This window comes from Hippocampus comes, unplaced genomic scaffold, assembly GCF_001891065.2.
Source record: "Hippocampus comes isolate QL1 unplaced genomic scaffold, H_comes_QL1_v1.1 scaffold7, whole genome shotgun sequence".
In the NCBI taxonomy this organism is placed as follows: Eukaryota; Metazoa; Chordata; class Actinopteri; order Syngnathiformes; family Syngnathidae; genus Hippocampus; species Hippocampus comes.
In genome coordinates, this window is record NW_017842060.1 from 9233352 (window position 1) to 9253271 (window position 19920).

The 19920-nt window shown below is 40.8% G+C and overlaps 2 protein-coding genes across 11 annotated transcripts in view; one reads left to right on the plus strand and one right to left on the minus strand.

Moving 5' to 3' along the window:
- LOC109511024 (multiple PDZ domain protein) overlaps positions 1-11220 on the minus strand; it is a 72786-nt gene extending 61566 nt beyond the window's left edge. The window contains exons 1-10 of the mRNA XM_019861744.1: positions 10954-11220; positions 10026-10125; positions 8548-8714; positions 7293-7514; positions 7000-7068; positions 6833-6955; positions 3611-3694; positions 3395-3499; positions 2796-2898; positions 2576-2667 (exon numbers count right to left, since the gene is read on the minus strand). Coding sequence (XP_019717303.1) covers positions 2576-2667; positions 2796-2898; positions 3395-3499; positions 3611-3694; positions 6833-6955; positions 7000-7068; positions 7293-7514; positions 8548-8714; positions 10026-10041 — 981 coding nt within the window. The 5' untranslated portion in view covers positions 10042-10125; positions 10954-11220. The remainder of the gene's footprint in view (positions 1-2575; positions 2668-2795; positions 2899-3394; positions 3500-3610; positions 3695-6832; positions 6956-6999; positions 7069-7292; positions 7515-8547; positions 8715-10025; positions 10126-10953) is intronic.
- Positions 11221-12216: 996 nt separating this feature from the next.
- adgrl3.1 (adhesion G protein-coupled receptor L3.1) overlaps positions 12217-19920 on the plus strand; it is a 153809-nt gene continuing 146105 nt past the window's right edge. For 5 of the 10 annotated variants that reach the window (XM_019862337.1, XM_019862338.1, XM_019862340.1 and 2 more), the window contains exon 1: positions 12219-13017. The gene's annotated coding sequence lies outside the window, so the exon portion shown is untranslated. Of the gene's footprint in view, positions 13018-19920 lie in introns of all 10 variants that reach the window. The other 5 variants (XM_019862333.1, XM_019862335.1, XM_019862334.1 and 2 more) reach the window with 3 other exon arrangements.

Below are 19920 nucleotides of genomic sequence, written 5' to 3' on the forward strand. Positions count from 1 at the left end.
TAAAAAAAACACTCAGACTTGACTTCACTGTCATGATGAAAGCGTAATACGAAGGCGCATGTCAGATATGCGTTTGATTTAGATTGTCTTATAAAATAAAGCAAAACTGAACACATAAAGTGACCACCTACAAAATCTAAAAGTCTATGACATTCTTCCATCGTTTGCAAAAAGAAAAAAAGAACCTAAGCACAGTTAAAAATCCACCAGTCATACTTAAATCAATCTATTTTTGGGAGGAGGCAAACCTCTCGAATACATTTGTTACCAAGACAACCAGTGAGTCAGAGGTAGGGCTATTCAGTTTTGACAATTAAATACAGTGCAGCAACTTTTCCGACCCCTCTGGTGACTGGATTACATATAAAGCGACTCGTTTTTAGTGATGTTATTGGAAACTTCTGGAGAGTCTGAGATTCCTTCCAGGCTCACCTTTCCGCACACATAGTGCAAATGAATTGCGCTTGGGGGAAGCCACCGCTAGCTAATTTAATTATTGTGACAACACTATTTATTCAAGGTCAGGACACATTTTTAGGAAATGGCAGCTAACGAAAGACTTACTTGGTTGTTTAATTTCACACTTGATGGGTGAGCAGGCACGCCAGAGACCTAATTATTTGGACGCAAACAGTTGAAAAGTCCATTTCCCAGAACATATCCCCTTTAAGGCTCCAGCTTATCTGCACTGCTGTTATTCTGGTCTGTAACAAGAACCGACCTAAACTTGTGACTTTGTGCGAACCTTCCACTGGCTGTTCCAGGACATTAAAATAAATAAACAAGTGGATTTGAGCTTGGATACTTTTGCGTACCATGACAGCTTCTTGTTTGAGATGTTTATTGTGATTCCCAGACTTTTTTTTTGCTTCCTCTGCATGCAATCTTCGAGCAAAAAATAAATAAAACAAAACAATTTGTAGTGGTACAAAATGTTCTCTGCAAATATATATTGAAAATATATTTTTGCTCATGGAGGGTCACATGAGCATCAGAAACAGGCTTGCGATACACAGATGTGACAATTAGGGCTACGACACTGCTGTTTTTCTCCAAGCTAGTCAGATCATAACATGTACCATTGGACTTTAGTGGGCTTCAATAGCAGTGCTTTTTTTTTGCTGTTGCAGTTTGGGAGCAGACATTGACCTTGAAGGTACAAACGGCTAGCTTTCAACGCAGAATATGGGTACATACGTACATTAGCGTGAACTCCCTATTTCCAAAAATATGTGTTAGTCTTCCCATGTTGCATGCATACAACTCCATTTTTTCCTTTGGGTCATTACATACCACAGGATGTGGTTCTCAATCCATGTCATATAGTGATGCTTTACAAATGGAAAACCTTAAATCTCTGAAACCTGGAGCATCAAAAGGTTCTAGCAATTTAATTTCTTTCATTCTTTGTTATGACAGACAAAGAAATAAGAGAAGGAACTAATCTAAAACTACTGAAGAGGTACAAGCGTCATTGTTTATAAATGAAACATCAGTTCTCAATCCTCCCAGTGGTTAAAATGGTGTTTTTTTTTCAAACTTACGGACAGGATGATATCTCCAATGTGAATCTGCCCATCTTGGTCGACACTGCTGCCCTTCAAAATGCTCTTCACTGTCACACCCGCACTATATACTGAGGAGGATAATAAATAAAAATAAATAAATAAAAAACTCAACACTACACCTTCTTTTTGGTTGTGCGATGTATTTGTGTTTTGATATTCAAATCGGAAACATCTTTTATTACTTGAGTTTAGATCGCCTACATAGCTGGAGATGGTGAATCCTAGCCCCCAGCTGTTTTTCGTGAACTGCACACTGAACTCATAGTCATCATTCAGGTCGAAGAGCTGGTGAGAAGCAACACAGAAACACCCACCTATTAGGAATAATTTGACAAGAATCATAGTGCACGGTTTTGACATCATTTGAGACGTATTGTCATAACAATATATTCATTATTGTGCAGTGAATTTTAATGAAATGTTCTGTATCATATAATACGTGCTGTTGCTCAAATTTTGCGCCTCTCATGACAAAATGCTCGCTCCTGCCAAATAAGTACACACCAGTGAAAGTCGAACAAGGCTGAACGTTAGATGACAGGAATTCAACCACTGGCGTGCGTATATCATCCTTAAATTTCCCAAAATTGTTGTTGTCTCCACCGAGAAATGGAAATGAAGTCATCAAAATACAAGAAAAAGCTCTCCCGAATACTTGCAAACTAGAAACACATTAAAAAAGACATTGCTTAGAGCCTTACGCAATCAAACCTTGGTATTGTTGTCTGGGGGCAGACTTTTTTTTAAATTTTATATTGAGTAAATTGTAGGATAAACCTACCTCACCATCCAAGGACTCCTGGCTAAGGACAGGATTAAATCTCTGAAACCTGGAGCATCAAAAGGTTCTAGCGATTTAATTTCTTTCATTCTTTGTTATGACAGACAAAGAAATAAGAGAAGGAACTAATCTCAAACTATTGAAGAGGTACAAGTGTCATTGTTTATAAGTGAAACATCACTTCTCAATCCCAGTGGTTAAAATGTTTTTTTTTTTTCAAACTTACGGACAGGATGATATCCCCAATGTGAATCTGCCCATCTTGGTCAACACTGCTGCCCTTCAAAATGCTCTTCACTGTCACACCCGCACTATATACTGTGGAGGATAATAAATAAATAAATAAATAAATAAATAAATCAATAAAATACTCAACACAACACCTTCTTTTTGGTTGTGCGATGTATTTGTGTTTTGATATTCAAATCGGAAACATCTTTTATTACTTGAGTTTAGATCGCCTACATAGCTGGAGATGGTGAATCCTAGCCCCCAGCTGTTTTTCGTGAACTGCACACTGAACTCATAGTCATCATTCAGGTCGAAGAGCTGGTGAGAAGCAACACAGAAACACCCACCTATTAGGAATAATTTGACAAGAATCATAGTGCACGGTTTTGACATCATTTGAGACGTATTGTCATAACAATATATTCATTATTGTGCAGTGAATTTTAATGAAATGTTCTGTATCATATAATACGTGCTGTTGCTCAAATTTTGCGCCTCTCATGACAAAATGCTCGCTCCTGCCAAATAAGTACACACCAGTGAAAGTCGAACAAGGCTGAACGTTAGATGACAGGAATTCAACCACTGGCGTGCGTATATCATCCTTAAATTTCCCAAAATTGTTGTTGTCTCCACCGAGAAATGGAAATGAAGTCATCAAAATACAAGAAAAAGCTCTCCCGAATACTTGCAAACTAGAAACACATTAAAAAAGACATTGCTTAGAGCCTTACGCAATCAAACCTTGGTATTGTTGTCTGGGGGCAGACTTTTTTTTAAATTTTATATTGAGTAAATTGTAGGATAAACCTACCTCACCATCCAAGGACTCCTGGCTAAGGACAGGAGAGGAAAGGCTGTCCTTGTTGATATCCCTGGCGATGAGTAGTTTTACCTTGCTACCAGCATTTCGAAGCACCTGGGCCAGGAAATGGGCAATGAATATGAATGTGTCTGTCTGTCCATCCATCCATCCATCCATCCATCCATCCATCCATCCATCCATCCATCCATCCATCCATCATCTCACCTGCGCCACCTGCTCGCTGTTCATGCCAGCCAGATCGGTGTCTCCAATGCGCAAGATTTGATCCCCACTGTGCAAACGTTTATCCTTGGGGTGGCAAAATGTAATCACAAGACATTTTTATTTTAATTCATTGAAGGTGCCAGTGTGCTCTAGTTCATTTGGGTAACAATGAACATTAGGTGAGAAAACCGCTGTATTCAAAGAGAAGGGGGAAGCGGCGGAAAGGTGGTTTAAATTAGCACGAACGACATCGTAACTGGCTACATCAAAACCTTACATTCATTTGCCTGGTCTTAATTGGTGAGCTTTAGAGGCTTTTTACTGGCACAGCGGGACAGCACTTAGCACTGTCACCCCACAGCATGGAAACTGTTTTAGTGAGTCTTTTACGGGAAAAGAAAATGGTGGGGCTCCCACCAATTAGCTTGGCTGCACAGAATAGAAGCAAAAGTATGGTAATTTCACTTGCTGTCTTATCGGCTTTTTAAACTTTTTATTTCTTCCATTGGTGAGTTTCCACGTCCCATTCTGTCTCGTAGATGCACAAACCATATTTCAACTACAGCATCGAGAATTTACATTGCGAGTCTCCTCTTTCACATCATGCGTACCTGATCACTCGTTGCTTACCTGGTTCCTATTTTTTTTGAAGACAAGCCCAACATCAAATGTTCAAGACTTATTTGGAAGAGACAATGTCGCCAAAGTCAGAGAAATCAAAACAGCTACAGTCCATCGTTAAAGGCAATGTGGATCGCATACTTTTCGGTCGATCGTCCACCACAAGTTCTTGCCATAAAGCCAGACAATCAACTAGAACGTCGACAAAAAAAATAAAAAAATAAAAAATCCTGTGGCGTTGACTTTGTTCTGTAGGCTTAAAAGGTGAGGAGACAACTTGTGGCTGCTTCACCATGACAACGCACCTGCTCAAAATGCCAGAGCATCCCGCAGTTCCTAGCTGAAAAATAAAAACATGGCCGTGCTCGAGAAACCATCCCTACACACCGAACCTGTATCAGTATGATTTTTTTTTTCCCCTTTGAACCAAGCTTAAGGGATCGTCAAAGTGAAGATAAGGATGAAGATGACAAAGAAGCTGTGGAGGATCCCGTAAGAATCCTTCCAGCAATGTATGACGACGTTGCAGAAAAGGCTGGTAACATCGGTTAGACTTCAGGGGGATTAATTCGTGGGGAAAACTTTTACTTTGAATTTGAAATATATTTTTATGACACAATTTCTGGAAAACTTCATAGTGCAAAACAGTTTCCTGGATTTTATGGAAAACATTGAGGAACTTCTGTGTGGTAATTGTTGCTGGTAAATGAGAGTCATAAAACATTTGTCGGCACTTATAAACAACGATTGAGGACGGAAGGCAACCGATAAGTCAAGTTGTCTTTCATTCTACTTTTGTGATTTTGTGCTATGACTGAAAACCTACACTGACCTATACTGGATTGTAACACTGATGTTGTTATGTCCCAACACAGCTGGCCAATTCAAACATAAATAATAAATAATTTTCAAATTACCTGTCCAGCTGCTCCACCGGGCAGTATGGTCTTGACCATGACTCCTGTGCTCCGTCCTCCTATGATGCCAAAGCCAAGCCCCTTCCCATCATTGGTCAGTTCTATGATCTCCAGGTGACGCTTCTAAAAAAAAAAAAAAAATTATAGGGATTCAGAGAAAGAGAGACAGAGAGTCTTGTTTACCTCATGCGCAATTGCTGCCAGATTCCTCCCCATAGACATGGTTCTGGATATCCGAGGTGGTGTGCAGTACTAAAAGAAATGACAAAGAAACCTAAAGTGACAGCAAGTAAGCCGAGCAAGCATCACACAATTTTATACCCAGCGATGCTGATGTCATTTGAAGCGATATTCTCTCACAAATGGACATTTTTGATAGGCAATGCATTGCGTCTTGTCATTGAGCGAGCGCCTCGGGAGTCACTTGCTCCCATTACGAGGAATAATCTCCTTCTTATGACTCAAATTTGACTTACCTGGGATTCAGTGTGTGCGCAGTTGTCTGGGTAGATGTCTGAGAAGGAGATATCTTGCGAGTCCAGGGAGGAAACGCTCCCGTCCCTGTGGAGCGACCTGCTGGGTCTTTGGTTCTCTATTGCCCATGTGTAGGAGTCGCTGTGGCTGAGTGTCGTGGCGTCCATCGCCACACCCGTGCACTTGCCACAGTTCATGGACAGTGATTTGGAAAGTCCCTTCCCCTGGAAGGATTGAAGCATACAGGGAGGTTTGCAAAGAGGAGGGCAAAATACGGATTATTGAGGAAGGTAACGGGTGACTGGTTCCTATTTTTTTTGAAGACAAGCCCAACATCAAATGTTCAAGACTTATTTGGAAGAGACAATGTCGCCAAAGTCAGAGAAATCAAAACAGCTACAGTCCATCGTTAAAGGCAATGTGGATCGCATACTTTTCGGTCGATCGTCCACCACAAGTTCTTGCCATAAAGCCAGACAATCAACTAGAACGTCGACAAAAAAAATAAAAAAATAAAAAATCCTGTGGCGTTGACTTTGTTCTGTAGGCTTAAAAGGTGAGGAGACAACTTGTGGCTGCTTCACCATGACAACGCACCTGCTCAAAATGCCAGAGCATCCCGCAGTTCCTAGCTGAAAAATAAAAACATGGCCGTGCTCGAGAAACCATCCCTACACACCGAACCTGTATCAGTATGATTTTTTTTTTTCCCCTTTGAACCAAGCTTAAGGGATCGTCAAAGTGAAGATAAGGATGAAGATGACAAAGAAGCTGTGGAGGATCCCGTAAGAATCCTTCCAGCAATGTATGACGACGTTGCAGAAAAGGCTGGTAACATCGGTTAGACTTCAGGGGGATTAATTCGTGGGGAAAACTTTTACTTTGAATTTGAAATATATTTTTATGACACAATTTCTGGAAAACTTCATAGTGCAAAACAGTTTCCTGGATTTTATGGAAAACATTGAGGAACTTCTGTGTGGTAATTGTTGCTGGTAAATGAGAGTCATAAAACATTTGTCGGCACTTATAAACAACGATTGAGGACGGAAGGCAACCGATAAGTCAAGTTGTCTTTCATTCTACTTTTGTGATTTTGTGCTATGACTGAAAACCTACACTGACCTATACTGGATTGTAACACTGATGTTGTTATGTCCCAACACAGCTGGCCAATTCAAACATAAATAATAAATAATTTTCAAATTACCTGTCCAGCTGCTCCACCGGGCAGTATGGTCTTGACCATGACTCCTGTGCTCCGTCCTCCTATGATGCCAAAGCCAAGCCCCTTCCCATCATTGGTCAGTTCTATGATCTCCAGGTGACGCTTCTAAAAAGGGATTCAGAGAAAGAGAGACAGAGAGTCTTGTTTACCTCATGCGCAATTGCTGCCAGATTCCTCCCCATAGACATGGTTCTGGATATCCGAGGTGGTGTGCAGTACTAAAAGAAATGACAAAGAAACCTGAAGTGACAGCAAGTAAGCCGAGCAAGCATCACACAATTTTATACCCAGCGATGCTGATGTCATTTGAAGCGATATTCTCTCACAAATGGACATTTTTGATAGGCAATGCGTTGCGTCTTGTCATTGAGCGAGCGCCTCGGGAGTCACTTGCTCCCATTACGAGGAATAATCTCCTTCTTATGACTCAAATTTGACTTACCTGGGATTCAGTGTGTGCGCAGTTGTCTGGGTAGATGTCTGAGAAGGAGATATCTTGCGAGTCCAGGGAGGAAACGCTCCCGTCCCTGTGGAGCGACCTGCTGGGTCTTTGGTTCTCTATTGCCCATGTGTAGGAGTCGCTGTGGCTGAGTGTCGTGGCGTCCATCGCCACACCCGTGCACTTGCCACAGTTCATGGACAGTGATTTGGAAAGTCCCTTCCCCTGGAAGGATTGAAGCATACAGGGAGGTTTGCAAAGAGGAGGGCAAAATACGGATTATTGAGGAAGGTAACGGGTGATAGGGAAAGAACAGATAAATGAGAAATGGATTGATTGATGCAAGGGAGAAGGGGAAACATCGAGAGGGGAATGGATGGGGCGATAAGGGGATGGTGAAAGTGGAGACATTAACTGTCGAAAGCACATACAAAGACAGAGAGAAATAGGACAAGTGCAGTCCTTATAGTCAGGATAAAGCATAGGAGGGGAAATTATTCCGTCGAGATAATTTGTGTGGTTTTACATGCATGAAACCTAGAACCTTTTGTGCTGCACTGACCCATAATAAAAAAAGGATAGATTGATATGTATATATATACATATTGATATATGTCGGTAAAGGCTAATTAATCCATTGAAACAGATATTTTGAATCAGTGATGGAAAAATAAACAGAAAACCTTGTGCAGCTGTACTATTTTTTGTTTGCATTATTTTGCACAAGGAAGTTCAAACTTTGAATTCCGACTTGACCACTCGATGGGGGCCACTGCAATAGGGAGACGCATCATGCTACTCCTCTCATGTAATGATGCTTGTGTTGGTCTTATAGAGTTAGTCTATCAAGGCTTAATCACACTTACCAAAGCTTGATTCCCTGCCAGGCAAAATAACCTTGATGATGTCTTGTTCTTTCACATGCTACAAGCTAGTATGTGGGATGCAAATGGGTGTAAAAAACGATTTTCAAGTACCACTTGCACCAAGGCCACAACCCACACACAAACAACAATTGGACCAAAACTTAGAAATGATTATTGCCAACTCCTTGACATTACATACTGTACAACCAATTCTTCCTTCACCCCTCCTTCTCAGTCCCTCTCTCTGTCTTCAGGCTTTAGCGCTAAGCCAAGGTAAGCTGATTACTCATCCGGTTTGCTTCCTGCATTCAGTATTTTGGGAACGATTCCAGCTCCTTCTTCACCATTCAATGTACACCAAACACCCACACACACTTGAGCTCACGCCGTACCTTGGCTGGGGGCTTCCGCTGAGCCTTCTGTAAACTGAGAATATGAAGGAAGAGGGGGCTCCGTAGGACGGTTTTCAGCAGGCTGAGTTTCTCCTGAGCGGGGCCCTCCCCTCGCTCTTTCAGCTTGGCTTGAAGTCGCTCCACAGCCTCCAAGGCACGCTGAGTATCTGCACAGAAATTGTACATCAATAATTTGTCTGTCATTCAGCGACAAGGTTTCTCCTGGATGACTTTGCATTCGTCCCTAGGGCTGTGTGGTGTGTCCTTAATACTCATATTGAGCATATTCTGGTCGCATAAATGGAAGCTTGTCCCTTTGTCAGTGTTATACGGCGGAACCTTGAAATTGAAACGCTGCAAACGTAGAATTGTGACACTGACCAAAATGATCAAGAAAAAGGAGCCTCAACAGGTTGAACGTTATCAGTTTCACTTTCATTCAAGTTGTGAGACTAACGTACTACAGGCGACCATGAAACGGTATATTCTTTGCACGTGTCGTGCTTTTTCTTTGAGTTTTTGTAGTCGTTTCGCTACACTTACTCCATATGTCAAGAGAAGTGTGCCAGCCGGCAAAGTATTTGCTTTTAGTGCTTTCACTTGTTATATAGAGCTAGATTGATGCATTGTTTTAATAATGATCATTACATGAGTGAGTGTATTTTTTTTACACTGATGATATACTGTACGATAATAAAAACTATATATGTTGACACTTACGCATCGTACGGTCCTCATTCGACTTTTGCTAAATATGTGTTGAAAGAATGCTTTACTTTGGGGTATATCCATATTACAGTGGTTAACTGAGTTTTACACTTACAGTAAACAGGCATCAAAAAAGCTGAAATTTTAATAAAACATATATGTAATAAAGTTAATGTATAGAAGGAGACAGTGTGACTCTGCCCATATTACAGTGGTTAACTGAGTTTTACACGTACAGTAAACAGGCATCAAAAAAAGCTGAAATTTTAATAAAACATAAATGTAGTAAAGTTAATGTATAGAAGGAGACAGTGTGACTCTGGAAGGTATTGTTTCAACTTGATTTATTTCCTTTGCGAATTGCTTTTTTAATTCTGTGAGCTGCCCTAATCAAATGACAGACAGAAATTCAGATATGAGAAAATTGGGTAAAATCCAATGAGATTTACTTGCAGCTGTGAGCACCAGTGACAGTGTTGTTGGTGGTGGATGTCTGGGTTGGTTGCAAAACCCTGAAAGGTTGCCCGGGGTCAAATGTCCCTGCTGTATTCAGTAAAGAAGTAGCTAATGAGCAGGAGCAACCAATTCAGTAATTGCACATGGCAGAGGGCTAAGACGCTGTAAACTCTTTCCAACAAAGTTGTGAGCATCTTTACTATGAGCCTAGAGAAACTGTATGTGGAACTCTTCACTATTGTAACCTTGCGTCACCTCTAAGCCTTTATATATGGAGTATGTGTGTCTGGTCTAGAAGTCTTTAATGTACTTACCCATGATCTCCATCATAGATTTGCTTGGTTGAGCACTTTCTTGGTGACCTCCCGTCTCAGTTAAATGTCATTTTCTTTCTGACACTGATGATTTCAACGCCTAAGAAAAATAAATACATATGTGCGAAAGGTGCCAGCATACTTTGGAAGTATCTTAGAACAATTTATCGCAAATGCACACGGAACCATCTTCCCATCATAAAGAAATGCATCCAATATGCGTTCCACATCTGTTCAACAACACACTTCATTTCCCTTGCCATTTTTTTAACGAGCGAATGGCTTGTCAACTAATGCTCTTTAGCAGGATTTAAATCTCCAAAAGGGTTTACCAACCCCCGATGGTAATTAACTGCGACATACTGCCTCTACATCAGTCGACTGTATGTAATTATACAGTCGCTGGTCACTTGTACAATGCCACCTAATATGTCGGCAATCACACTCAGTCCGGACACCGCAATTATTTATTATGATTGTTTTAGAACTCAATTGTGTGATCGATTTTTTGTGAATCGGTTGTTGGAAACATTTGTAATCAACAGAATAAACTAAATTAACACTTCTCCCAGCAAGCAGATGTTGTGCAGTACTGTATTACCATCTTCATAAAGCCAGAATTTGTGATGGAGCTCTTGTATTTGTATTTGAATGTGCGTGTACCTAATGAAGTGTCCGTTGAGTGGAAACTGCACAAATGGTTTCAGTTGGCAATGACAACGTCTCATTGAAGTGCTAATTAAGGGGCAACGGACAGGTACGTCGCAGCCTGAATGTCCTTCACGGCTTATTTCGAACTTATTTTCTCTTAATAAGGCGATGCAGACTAGACAACGTCAATATGAACATCATTTCCACTAATTAAATATGCGCGTTAGCTATTAATTTGACATGACATATACAGACAGCATCTAGTTCCATCCATTACCGTGACGAGCAGACGGTCATCATGGACGATCCGGAAAGATCCATGGATACACGCCGGGGGGAGAGCAACAGGTGCCGGATGTACTGTGGACGTTCACCGCGTTGTCCAGTTCGCCGTGAGACGACAGAAAAATACACTAAACACCAAAGTTTCCATAAACAACAAGTGATGATTACAATGCAATGGCACAAGACCTGCTATCAAAGAAACAAACTGTGTTTTATTTTGCAGCCTTGCTTGACAGGACGCCAGTGCGCATGTCGGCCACTGATCCTCTCCAGAGTCTCTGTCACTCACCGGACACGACGTTACGTACACTTGCACACCACAGACAAGAGCTGTTTCAATATTTTGGGCGTAGTATTCAATGAAAAAAAAACGAGATTAATAAGTAATTTCTGATTTATTATTTTCTGAAATAAGGTGATGAAAGTGAAATTGACAAAAGGTATATAAAATGCGAATGTGCAAATTCGATGATTGCACAATATCACTTTAATGAAAATAAAAATAAGAATAAAACAAAGAAAAATAATAAATAGTCTTAGACTAAGTGAAAACCTCGACGTCTTTTTTTCGGAATGTGGAGTTCTTGCAGACTGAAACGTCAATGTTTTTAGGCAGACATAGATGACAGCGCAGGGCAGTTCCTCTTTGGACATTTGACCGTGAGAGTTGCCACAGAAACTGAAACATGTGCACTTGACTACATTTGGTTGGTGAAATGGAGTCAGAAGGCAAACGTTTCTCTGTCAAACCAAAACAAACAAATAGCACAAACAGTAATACATCGATTTAATTTTTTTTTTAAACATAAAACAGGCGAGGGCAAAGGAGCTCAGTATAACATAATAAAGATGTGGTTATATTTTTAACAGAAGAACTCAATTAAAAGTGAAAATTATATTGCATAAAAAATACTCGGAGAAGTACAATTCATCCAAGAAGTTAATAGTACAATAGAATAAATCTTACACATTACGACACAGCTTCTTTTTTGTTGAATAATTGTTAGATTGACCTTGGTAGCACAACAACAGCACGTATTTTAGAGATATGAGTTTGCGCGTGTGTGCGCGTGTGTGAGTGCGTATGTGTGTGCGCGTGTTCGTTTGTGTGCGTGTGCGTGTGTGTGTGCGTGTGTGTAAACCGGGCACTACATAAACGAACAAAATTTCTTTAAAAATGTCATAATTCGAGTTCTGGGGAGATGAAGATTCGGTTTCTGCTCACGTTCCAAGCGCTTCCCTGTGTGTTTGTGTGTTTACACACGGTAGGTGGAGCCCTAGCTCAAGACATCTCGGAGTCGGATCCAGTTCCGCGTTTTCCACCAGATAGCCCACTTGATCGCGTCGCTCTTCCCTTCTGGCTCTTTCTTTCAGTGTGCATCCCCTTGGCAGAAATCATCAGCACCTCCCCACCCTTCCTAAAACAAGCCACCCATCCATCCTCGAGCTCACCCCCGCCCGCCTTGCCACACAAACCTCATGTCGCCTGGCTAGGCGCTCTCATCCACCCAGCGTCCACTTGGCTACTCCGAAAAAAACAAAAAAAAAACCAAAACAAAACTGGTTTGTCATCGCTGACCCTCCGCAAAGTGAGTTGAGCGCGCTCTTTTGGCGCTGGTGGAGAAAAGTCAGTGAAGGCGATAAAGGCGTCTGACGAAGATAACGAGGGATACAGGAGAGAGAGACAGCGAGAGAGAGCGAGAGAGAGAGAGAGAAAGAGAGAGAGAGAGAGAGAGAGGAAGGACGGGAGGAGACAGGCGGAAAGAAATACGCCTCTATCCTCCTTCTCCTGCACACTCCAGCGGACTTCCATCGGTCTATCCTCTCGCGTGCCGTGGGATACCAAGCACGCTACCTTACCGCTGCTTTGAAAAAAAAAAAAAAGAACAATCCCAACGTTTTCTTTGAAATATTACTCTTATTTTAATAGAAAATACTCCAGACTAAAGCGCAGTCATTTCTCACCTATTTGCATCCAAGGACTGGAGAAGAGAGGGCTTAATTTCGCTTCTAGTGTGCACTGGATGTATATGAATGTGCTCCTACTGGTGAGACGGTAAGCTTCTCATTTCTTCCTTTCAATATGCGGCTGTTCATTATCAACCTGTGTGCGGCTCTCCGTGCGAATGGCATGGCAACCCTGACTTGCTCATGGGAATGTGGCCTGTAAGGCAACACTTGACCGGTCCCATTGGATGGGGGGGGTGGGGTGTCGAGGGTAATGTAATGTAAAGGATTTATATGGTGTACACATCCAATAGCTTGTGTGGCTGCATGGGCGTGATGATGATACCACCATGCTAAAAAACTAAGCAATGTAATCAAATTACAGTATTCCGGTGGAGGATGGAACCAGCACATTGTTATTCTGTTCCGCATGTGTCTGTCTCACAGCAAGGCGCATATGCACTGCTCTGTGCCGTGATGGATGACAGGCAGTCTTCATCTTCTCAGCATTTCTTCAATGTTAGCCTACTGTCATTTTGCTAGACTGGAATGCAATACTGTAAGTTTGTTTTTTGTTTTTTTGGTGTACACGCAAGTCTTAAGATCCCGAGTCAATGCAGTTACTCTGTAATCAAAGCAGCAAGCAGCAGGCCAGTGTACATAGGGAGATGTCAATCATGCGGATTCATGAGTGAAAGCTATTGCTCTTATTTATTGAGGCGCCCTGGGTCGTAAATGACCTTGATGAAAAGTGCGAAAGGTGGCACTGTGTTTTCCTGTTTAGGTGCTCTTTATTATCAGCCCGAAACACACATTCATATGCCTTATTGTTGATGCGTTATCAGGAGCACTTCCTGTCAGAAAATGTGGATAAAGCAAAAGAACACCCTTGTATGACCCTCAATGGAAATTTGTCCTCAGTGTGTGCTTGAGTGTGATGTTTTTTTTTTTTTTTTTTTTGCACTGACCCATGTGAGTCACTGGCGATTCACACTCAGCATCCAAATGACTCTCAGCTTGGACTTTTGTGTGCAAATTCTTTACGGGTGTTACAAAGGCGGCATGGATTCAAGTGCGAAGGCTGGAGTAGGTGACAATGTCTTGACTCATCTGTCATTGCAACAGTTTAGAAGGAATACAAGTGTCAGGTGGGCAACGCTGGGCGTGGGGGGGGGTGATCAGTGCGGGCTGCTGTGGATTCCTTTTTGGATTTAGATGCTGCAGCTTTAGTGTCTTTTTTGTAACGATGTAGATTTGCTTGAATGCCATTTTGGCAGCATCTGTTGAAGCGTCCGTCTCTGAGGACTTCATTATGTTTGTGGATGACATAAATATCACTAAAACATCTGTCGTCAGCACATCTGTTAAAGTCAAAGTGATCTCACCGTGCATTGCATTCAGTTGTCCGTAATTCCTGAATTCCAGTGCGCTATTTTGCATGTCATCTTACTAAATTTTCCCAAGAGATCAATGTGCAATTCGGGGCTGATTTCATTTTTATAAATTCAGAGAATGGCGATCAGTCAGTTATTCCACTGTGCATTGCCTTCATTTGTCCCTTTTCTACTAAACACACTTGCAGTGCTTCCCGTGCAAAATTCGAACACCTTGAGAAGAGTTCAAATCATGTCAAATCACACTGTACCCCCCCACCCTAAAAAAAAGGGAAATTCTCTTCAAAATCAAATACAATAATACGTTACAGTCATCTGTTCATATCAAGGCAGGCCGATAATGATTTGCTTACTTTGAACAAAAACCTACTGTATTTTCCTGAGATTAGAACTATGTATGTGTAATCAAGCTAAGCCAATGAGCTTTAATCAAAGAAGTGTTCAAACCAATACATATCAAAACCCTTCAAAATCAAGTGTTATCAGCTGGAATGAGAGAAAGGGGACACAATACTTTCAACGTTGTTCCATTAAACATAATTGAATTTCTGTTTCCATGCCAGTGTCATATGGAGCCGAGTGATACTGCTTGTAGCATTTCTTGACAACTAAACCTGCTCAGACTGAATATAGAGCGCATCTCGACTCCATTTTGCCTCAATTGATCCAAGTCATAATTCAACAACAATACTTTTTGCGCAACTGGCACATGGACAATTCATGAACTCATCAATTATCATTGGCTGTCCCTCGTGTGTGAGCTGGTGCCATAAAGTCTTTCTTTCATTCGTCTGTTTTCTAATAATTACTGTGCAATGCTTCTGCCCCTAAAATGAGGGCTGTCACAATGAAATATTTTTAGAATCGATTATTCTATCTATGGTTATTTGGTGATGTTTCATAATTACAAAAAAAAAAAAAACACCCTAACAACAATTAGGCAAAACACATAGAGAGATGATATTGTACTCACCATTCTTTTCGAAACAGATTCAGTTACTGGTTTGGTTCTTATGATTGCAAATGTCCTATTTTGCTGAAAGAGTTCTGCTTATCGCTGACGTCCACGATGCTGACAAGGCTTGGCAAGTGTCTGTGCCCTATCACACCGTGAAGGTGTGTGTCAGCGCACCTCTTTGGTCATGGGCCGCAAGAGCAATGGTCACATTTGCGATGTGCTCTATGTGAAGCACTCGCTGTAAAATAAGCGGACAATGCACTGAAAAGGCAAACAAAAACAAGTAAGGTACAGTAATCAAGAATTGCTCCTTCCTCCTGTTGGTTTTAACATCCTTCTTTAATTAGGTCACTAATCCATTTCACTTGTTGTATTTCATAATGCAGACGGAGCTGCTTGTCGGGGGGGAAACGGCAAATTATGATGGTTGTGCACATTCAGAGCGTTCCACTTCATTGGCTAATGGCTTTGTTTGTTTCAGAGCTGTTAATGCGACACAATATTTGGTTAGGAATGTGGTGAGTGATACAACAATATTAAATCCTGTGATGGAAGCACCTTGTGATTTGATTAAGAGATTCATCGTCATATGTTCTTGTGGTCTCATTTAACCCAAAGGTAATCCTTTGCATTAAGATACACTTATCGCTTATACATACATACATACATACATACATACATACATACATACATACATACATACATACATACATAAACGTGTAGGCAGGAATTCAGCTCATTTTTAGCTAATGCTGATGACTCCGTTTTAACCAGACTTAATTGACAGAGAAGCACCGAGAGGCATGGAGTTATGTTTACAAAGTAATCAGTGATCATTTGAGATGAGATCAGCTTTTATTCACTTGACATGATCAGGTCATCAGTATGGTAACAGGACAATATTGATAAGTTTTGTGTACATCATCATCATCATATTCCTAGTGTGTAGTGTCGATTTTTAACAATTGTAAACGTGAAGAGTCCTGTTTTCGTGCCCAGTGCAACTCAGGCGCAAAGCGCCGTCAAACGGTGCACATGGATGAAGTTTTGTTTGTTTTGGTATTTTCATAGATGCGCGTAGTTTAAAAATGGGAGTTTGCACCATTGTGGGAGTGAACACAGCCAATTTGAATCCCAGCCAGTGGAAGAGGCTCCTTTCAGTCCTTTTAAATTCAGCGCAGGAGACACACGTAAAATATGTTTATAATAAGGCACTGTGAGAAGATCTGCACTTGCGGATGATGTGAATTTGGTCACTGTGAAGTAGGCATTTGGAAACCGCCTTGTGACGTGCCCGTGTGACATGTATTCAGAAATTGAACTAAGTGATGCAGTGTATTAGGTACTGTATGCCACGATCCAATGTTTCACTTGTGCTATGAGACCTTGAGCATACTTTTATTATTTTGTAATAAGGATTGTCGGAGAAGACTTAAATAAAAGAAATAAAACATAAATAGGAAAGAATGAAACATAACTTCAGTAAATCCAATCAAAACAAAACAATATATTTTTAAAGTGAAAAATAACCAGTGTAACCTGAACTTAGACACAATTAAATAGAATAAATAAATCCCACATGAAAATACTGAGGAAAATAAATACCCTCAGTTAATGTAAATTATACTTTTAAATTGCAAAGTAACAATTCAAGTTCACTTTTGTTGTTTTTTTACTGTCAGTGTATGGTCGGAAAGTTGCTTTCTTATATATATATATATATATATATATATATATATATATATATATGATATATTTTCAATGATTCTGTAAAAACAAACAAAATAAAAACATACAACATTCCATGACTGCTTACCTTTTCTCAGTTTATTTTGAAGTGACCTTAAACACACCTGTGTCAAATAAGAAATGCAATCCAATTCAAAAGATACAACAATCATTTAAAAATATGTTCTCCTTTGTAACTAATGGAGGCAGTACATATCTGCTTCACAGGAGAGAGGTTTTGGGTTCGAATCTTGGTGGGGGTTTGATGTGTTGAGGTGGATTAAGAGACAGAATAGTGGAGTATACACTCACTCAATATAAAGAAGCATGAAGCAAGCACAAGATATTGTCGAGCATATTTAGGGCGACCTGCATCCTCCATATGTTTTCTCACCGCAGGAACTGTAAAATGTTTTGGGTGGGGCCTGACCCTGGACCAGAATCTCACCCTGACGCAATAATTTGGTGACAGCTCTTGACCGCAACGTACTACGAGAGTGCGTCAAAGAGTGACAACTCAAAATTAACTTTGAGTAAAGTCAGAGTTGCTGCAGTGCAGTTTGTCACGCTCCATTTTGCACTTCTCCTTCTGCTTCTTTTCTTCGCTCCACATTGTCGTCACATGACAGAGTCCGGAATTTAGGATGCGCTCGATGCTGCTGCGTGATCATAACGTCATTCTGAACCAGTAACGCGCAGACTGGAAGGCTTGCATGTAAATTTTAATCGCCTGGCAAGCTTTTGAGTCTGCCTATAGATACGATACTGGACGTGACACAAATTGGATGTGACAAATGCGGAAACTGAAAGTCAGCCAATGGCAGAATGTTAAGGGGGGCATTATACATGAATAGCCTGTAATAAACTAGGTAGTGCTGATGATGAAGAGGTCTCAAATCAGACATCAAAAGTCAATGAAGCTATCTTGCAAGAGGTAGCCAATTGTGAATCATGTTTTACGTTCAAAACAAATGTATTTTACTCTCAGAAAAAAATTGCGAAACTGATTTTCAAAACAGATTTTTAATATAATGTACATACTGTATTTGGGATAGACAGTTAGGCAGTGGCACAAAATGTTGACGTTCACAACAGCTTATTAGCATTCATTATTTAGAAGGTTCTGTTATTTTTACATTCGTGATATTAATGGGTTGTGTTTGGTCGGAAACATTCTACTGTATTCAGATTCATACAAAAAGGCTATTGTTTTGCAGTGAGGGCATAGTATTCTTGTTAAAACTCACTAGGCAAAAAAAAAAAAAGTAAATTAAAAAAATACTTAACACACACAACCAACTGACTGTTATGAATGGCAGATGCAAAAAGCGCAATGTGAGTTTTGTGTTCTGAAAAACAATAAACAAATCAATAAGAAACTAAAGAGCCGAATCTCCGTGCTACTGCTGAGTTTTGTTTTTATTATTCAAGGGTTACTCGAGATGCTGAGTCCAACGTGATGACAAAGAACCTTGGAGGTGATTTCCACAAAATCACTTATCGAAGAGCTCTGAAAGGATCTGCACTTTCACTGCTCTAGCGGTTAACTTATTTTTACACTTTCACAGCAGTTGAACTGTAACGTAAAACATAGCCTGTGTTGTTATTGAAGGTTTAATCGAGAATAAAAGTTTGCCCGGGGAATGGAGTATTCAATTACCATTTTTTCCTAGGGGAAAGTCCGGACAATCAGCGTCAGGAAATGGCTTATGTTCGGTCTCAGAGGTTGGACTGTATTCTGTAGAAGAGTCGTGCATTTGCATTCAGAAAAAAGGCTAACCATTTTTGTAATAAGTGCTTTTTGGTCAAGGGCAAACTGTTCTCATTCTACTCACTAAGTTAAAAAACAAATGCTAAACACACAAAATTGGCTGCTTTAAATGTCAGATGCAAAAAACACAGTGCGATTGTTGTGTGCTTGAAAAGATCAAATAAATCAATGAGACGATAAAGAGTCCTATCTCAATGTTTGTCAAGCTTTATTTTTGTTAGTCAAGGGTTGCAGGACCTGTCCAATGCGTTGACAAAGATCCCAGGGGCTGATTTCCACCAAATCACCTTTATCAAGAATATCTGAAAGAATGTGCACTTCCATGACTGGTGCTTTATTCGGCTAATTTATGCAATTCGAGATAAATGTTTGAGCCTCAGAGGCAAACCAGGCGAAGGTTGATTTTCGCTCACTGAGACAACAATCCTTTCTACATAAATAAAAGGTCACCCTCGGCTTAAGCCGCGAAACGCCAACTTCTCGCTGTGATTATAATATAAAGTGCCAGTGAGAAGAAAGAAGGCTGGATTTCAAAGCCTTACTTCCTAATGTGACGATGGTCCACATTCACAGTCTGAACCCCACTTTAACCTCATTCAAAAGCCCCCTTTTCAAGTGCTGAACGACATCTCTATGTTGTATTGAATTAATGAGGCCAGATCCTCGACGGTCTTCTTCACCGAGCCAAAGCACTCGGTCATGTGTTAACACATCCTTCCTTCGAGCATCCATTACCCCTCAAAGAACTACTGCGGCTCCTTGCATTTTCCACCTCGGACAACTCATTTCTCTCCGCACTCGTGAAACTGGCCACGTCTATAATTCAACCCCTTTCGAGGTTCACTCAGCGTGAGAGCACGACGCCGCTACTTTGCAACCTGATTAGACGTCTGCCAGGCTAAAGGGGGGCAGCAGGACTCGGTAGCCGGCTTTATAATCTCAGGACTCTGACTGACTGACTGCACCGGTGGCCTTGACAAGACTGACCCCGAAGTGAAAGATATCTTAGTCAGCATAAAGTGTACAACTGTTGGGAAGCCTGGAAAAACGCTCCATCTTTTGGGTTGTTTGGAGAGAGTGTAAAGTGGTGGCCAGGTTCTTGCTGTCTCCGAAGTGGAGTTGTGTCTATACAAGTATGTCTGTGTGTGTGTGTGTGTGTGT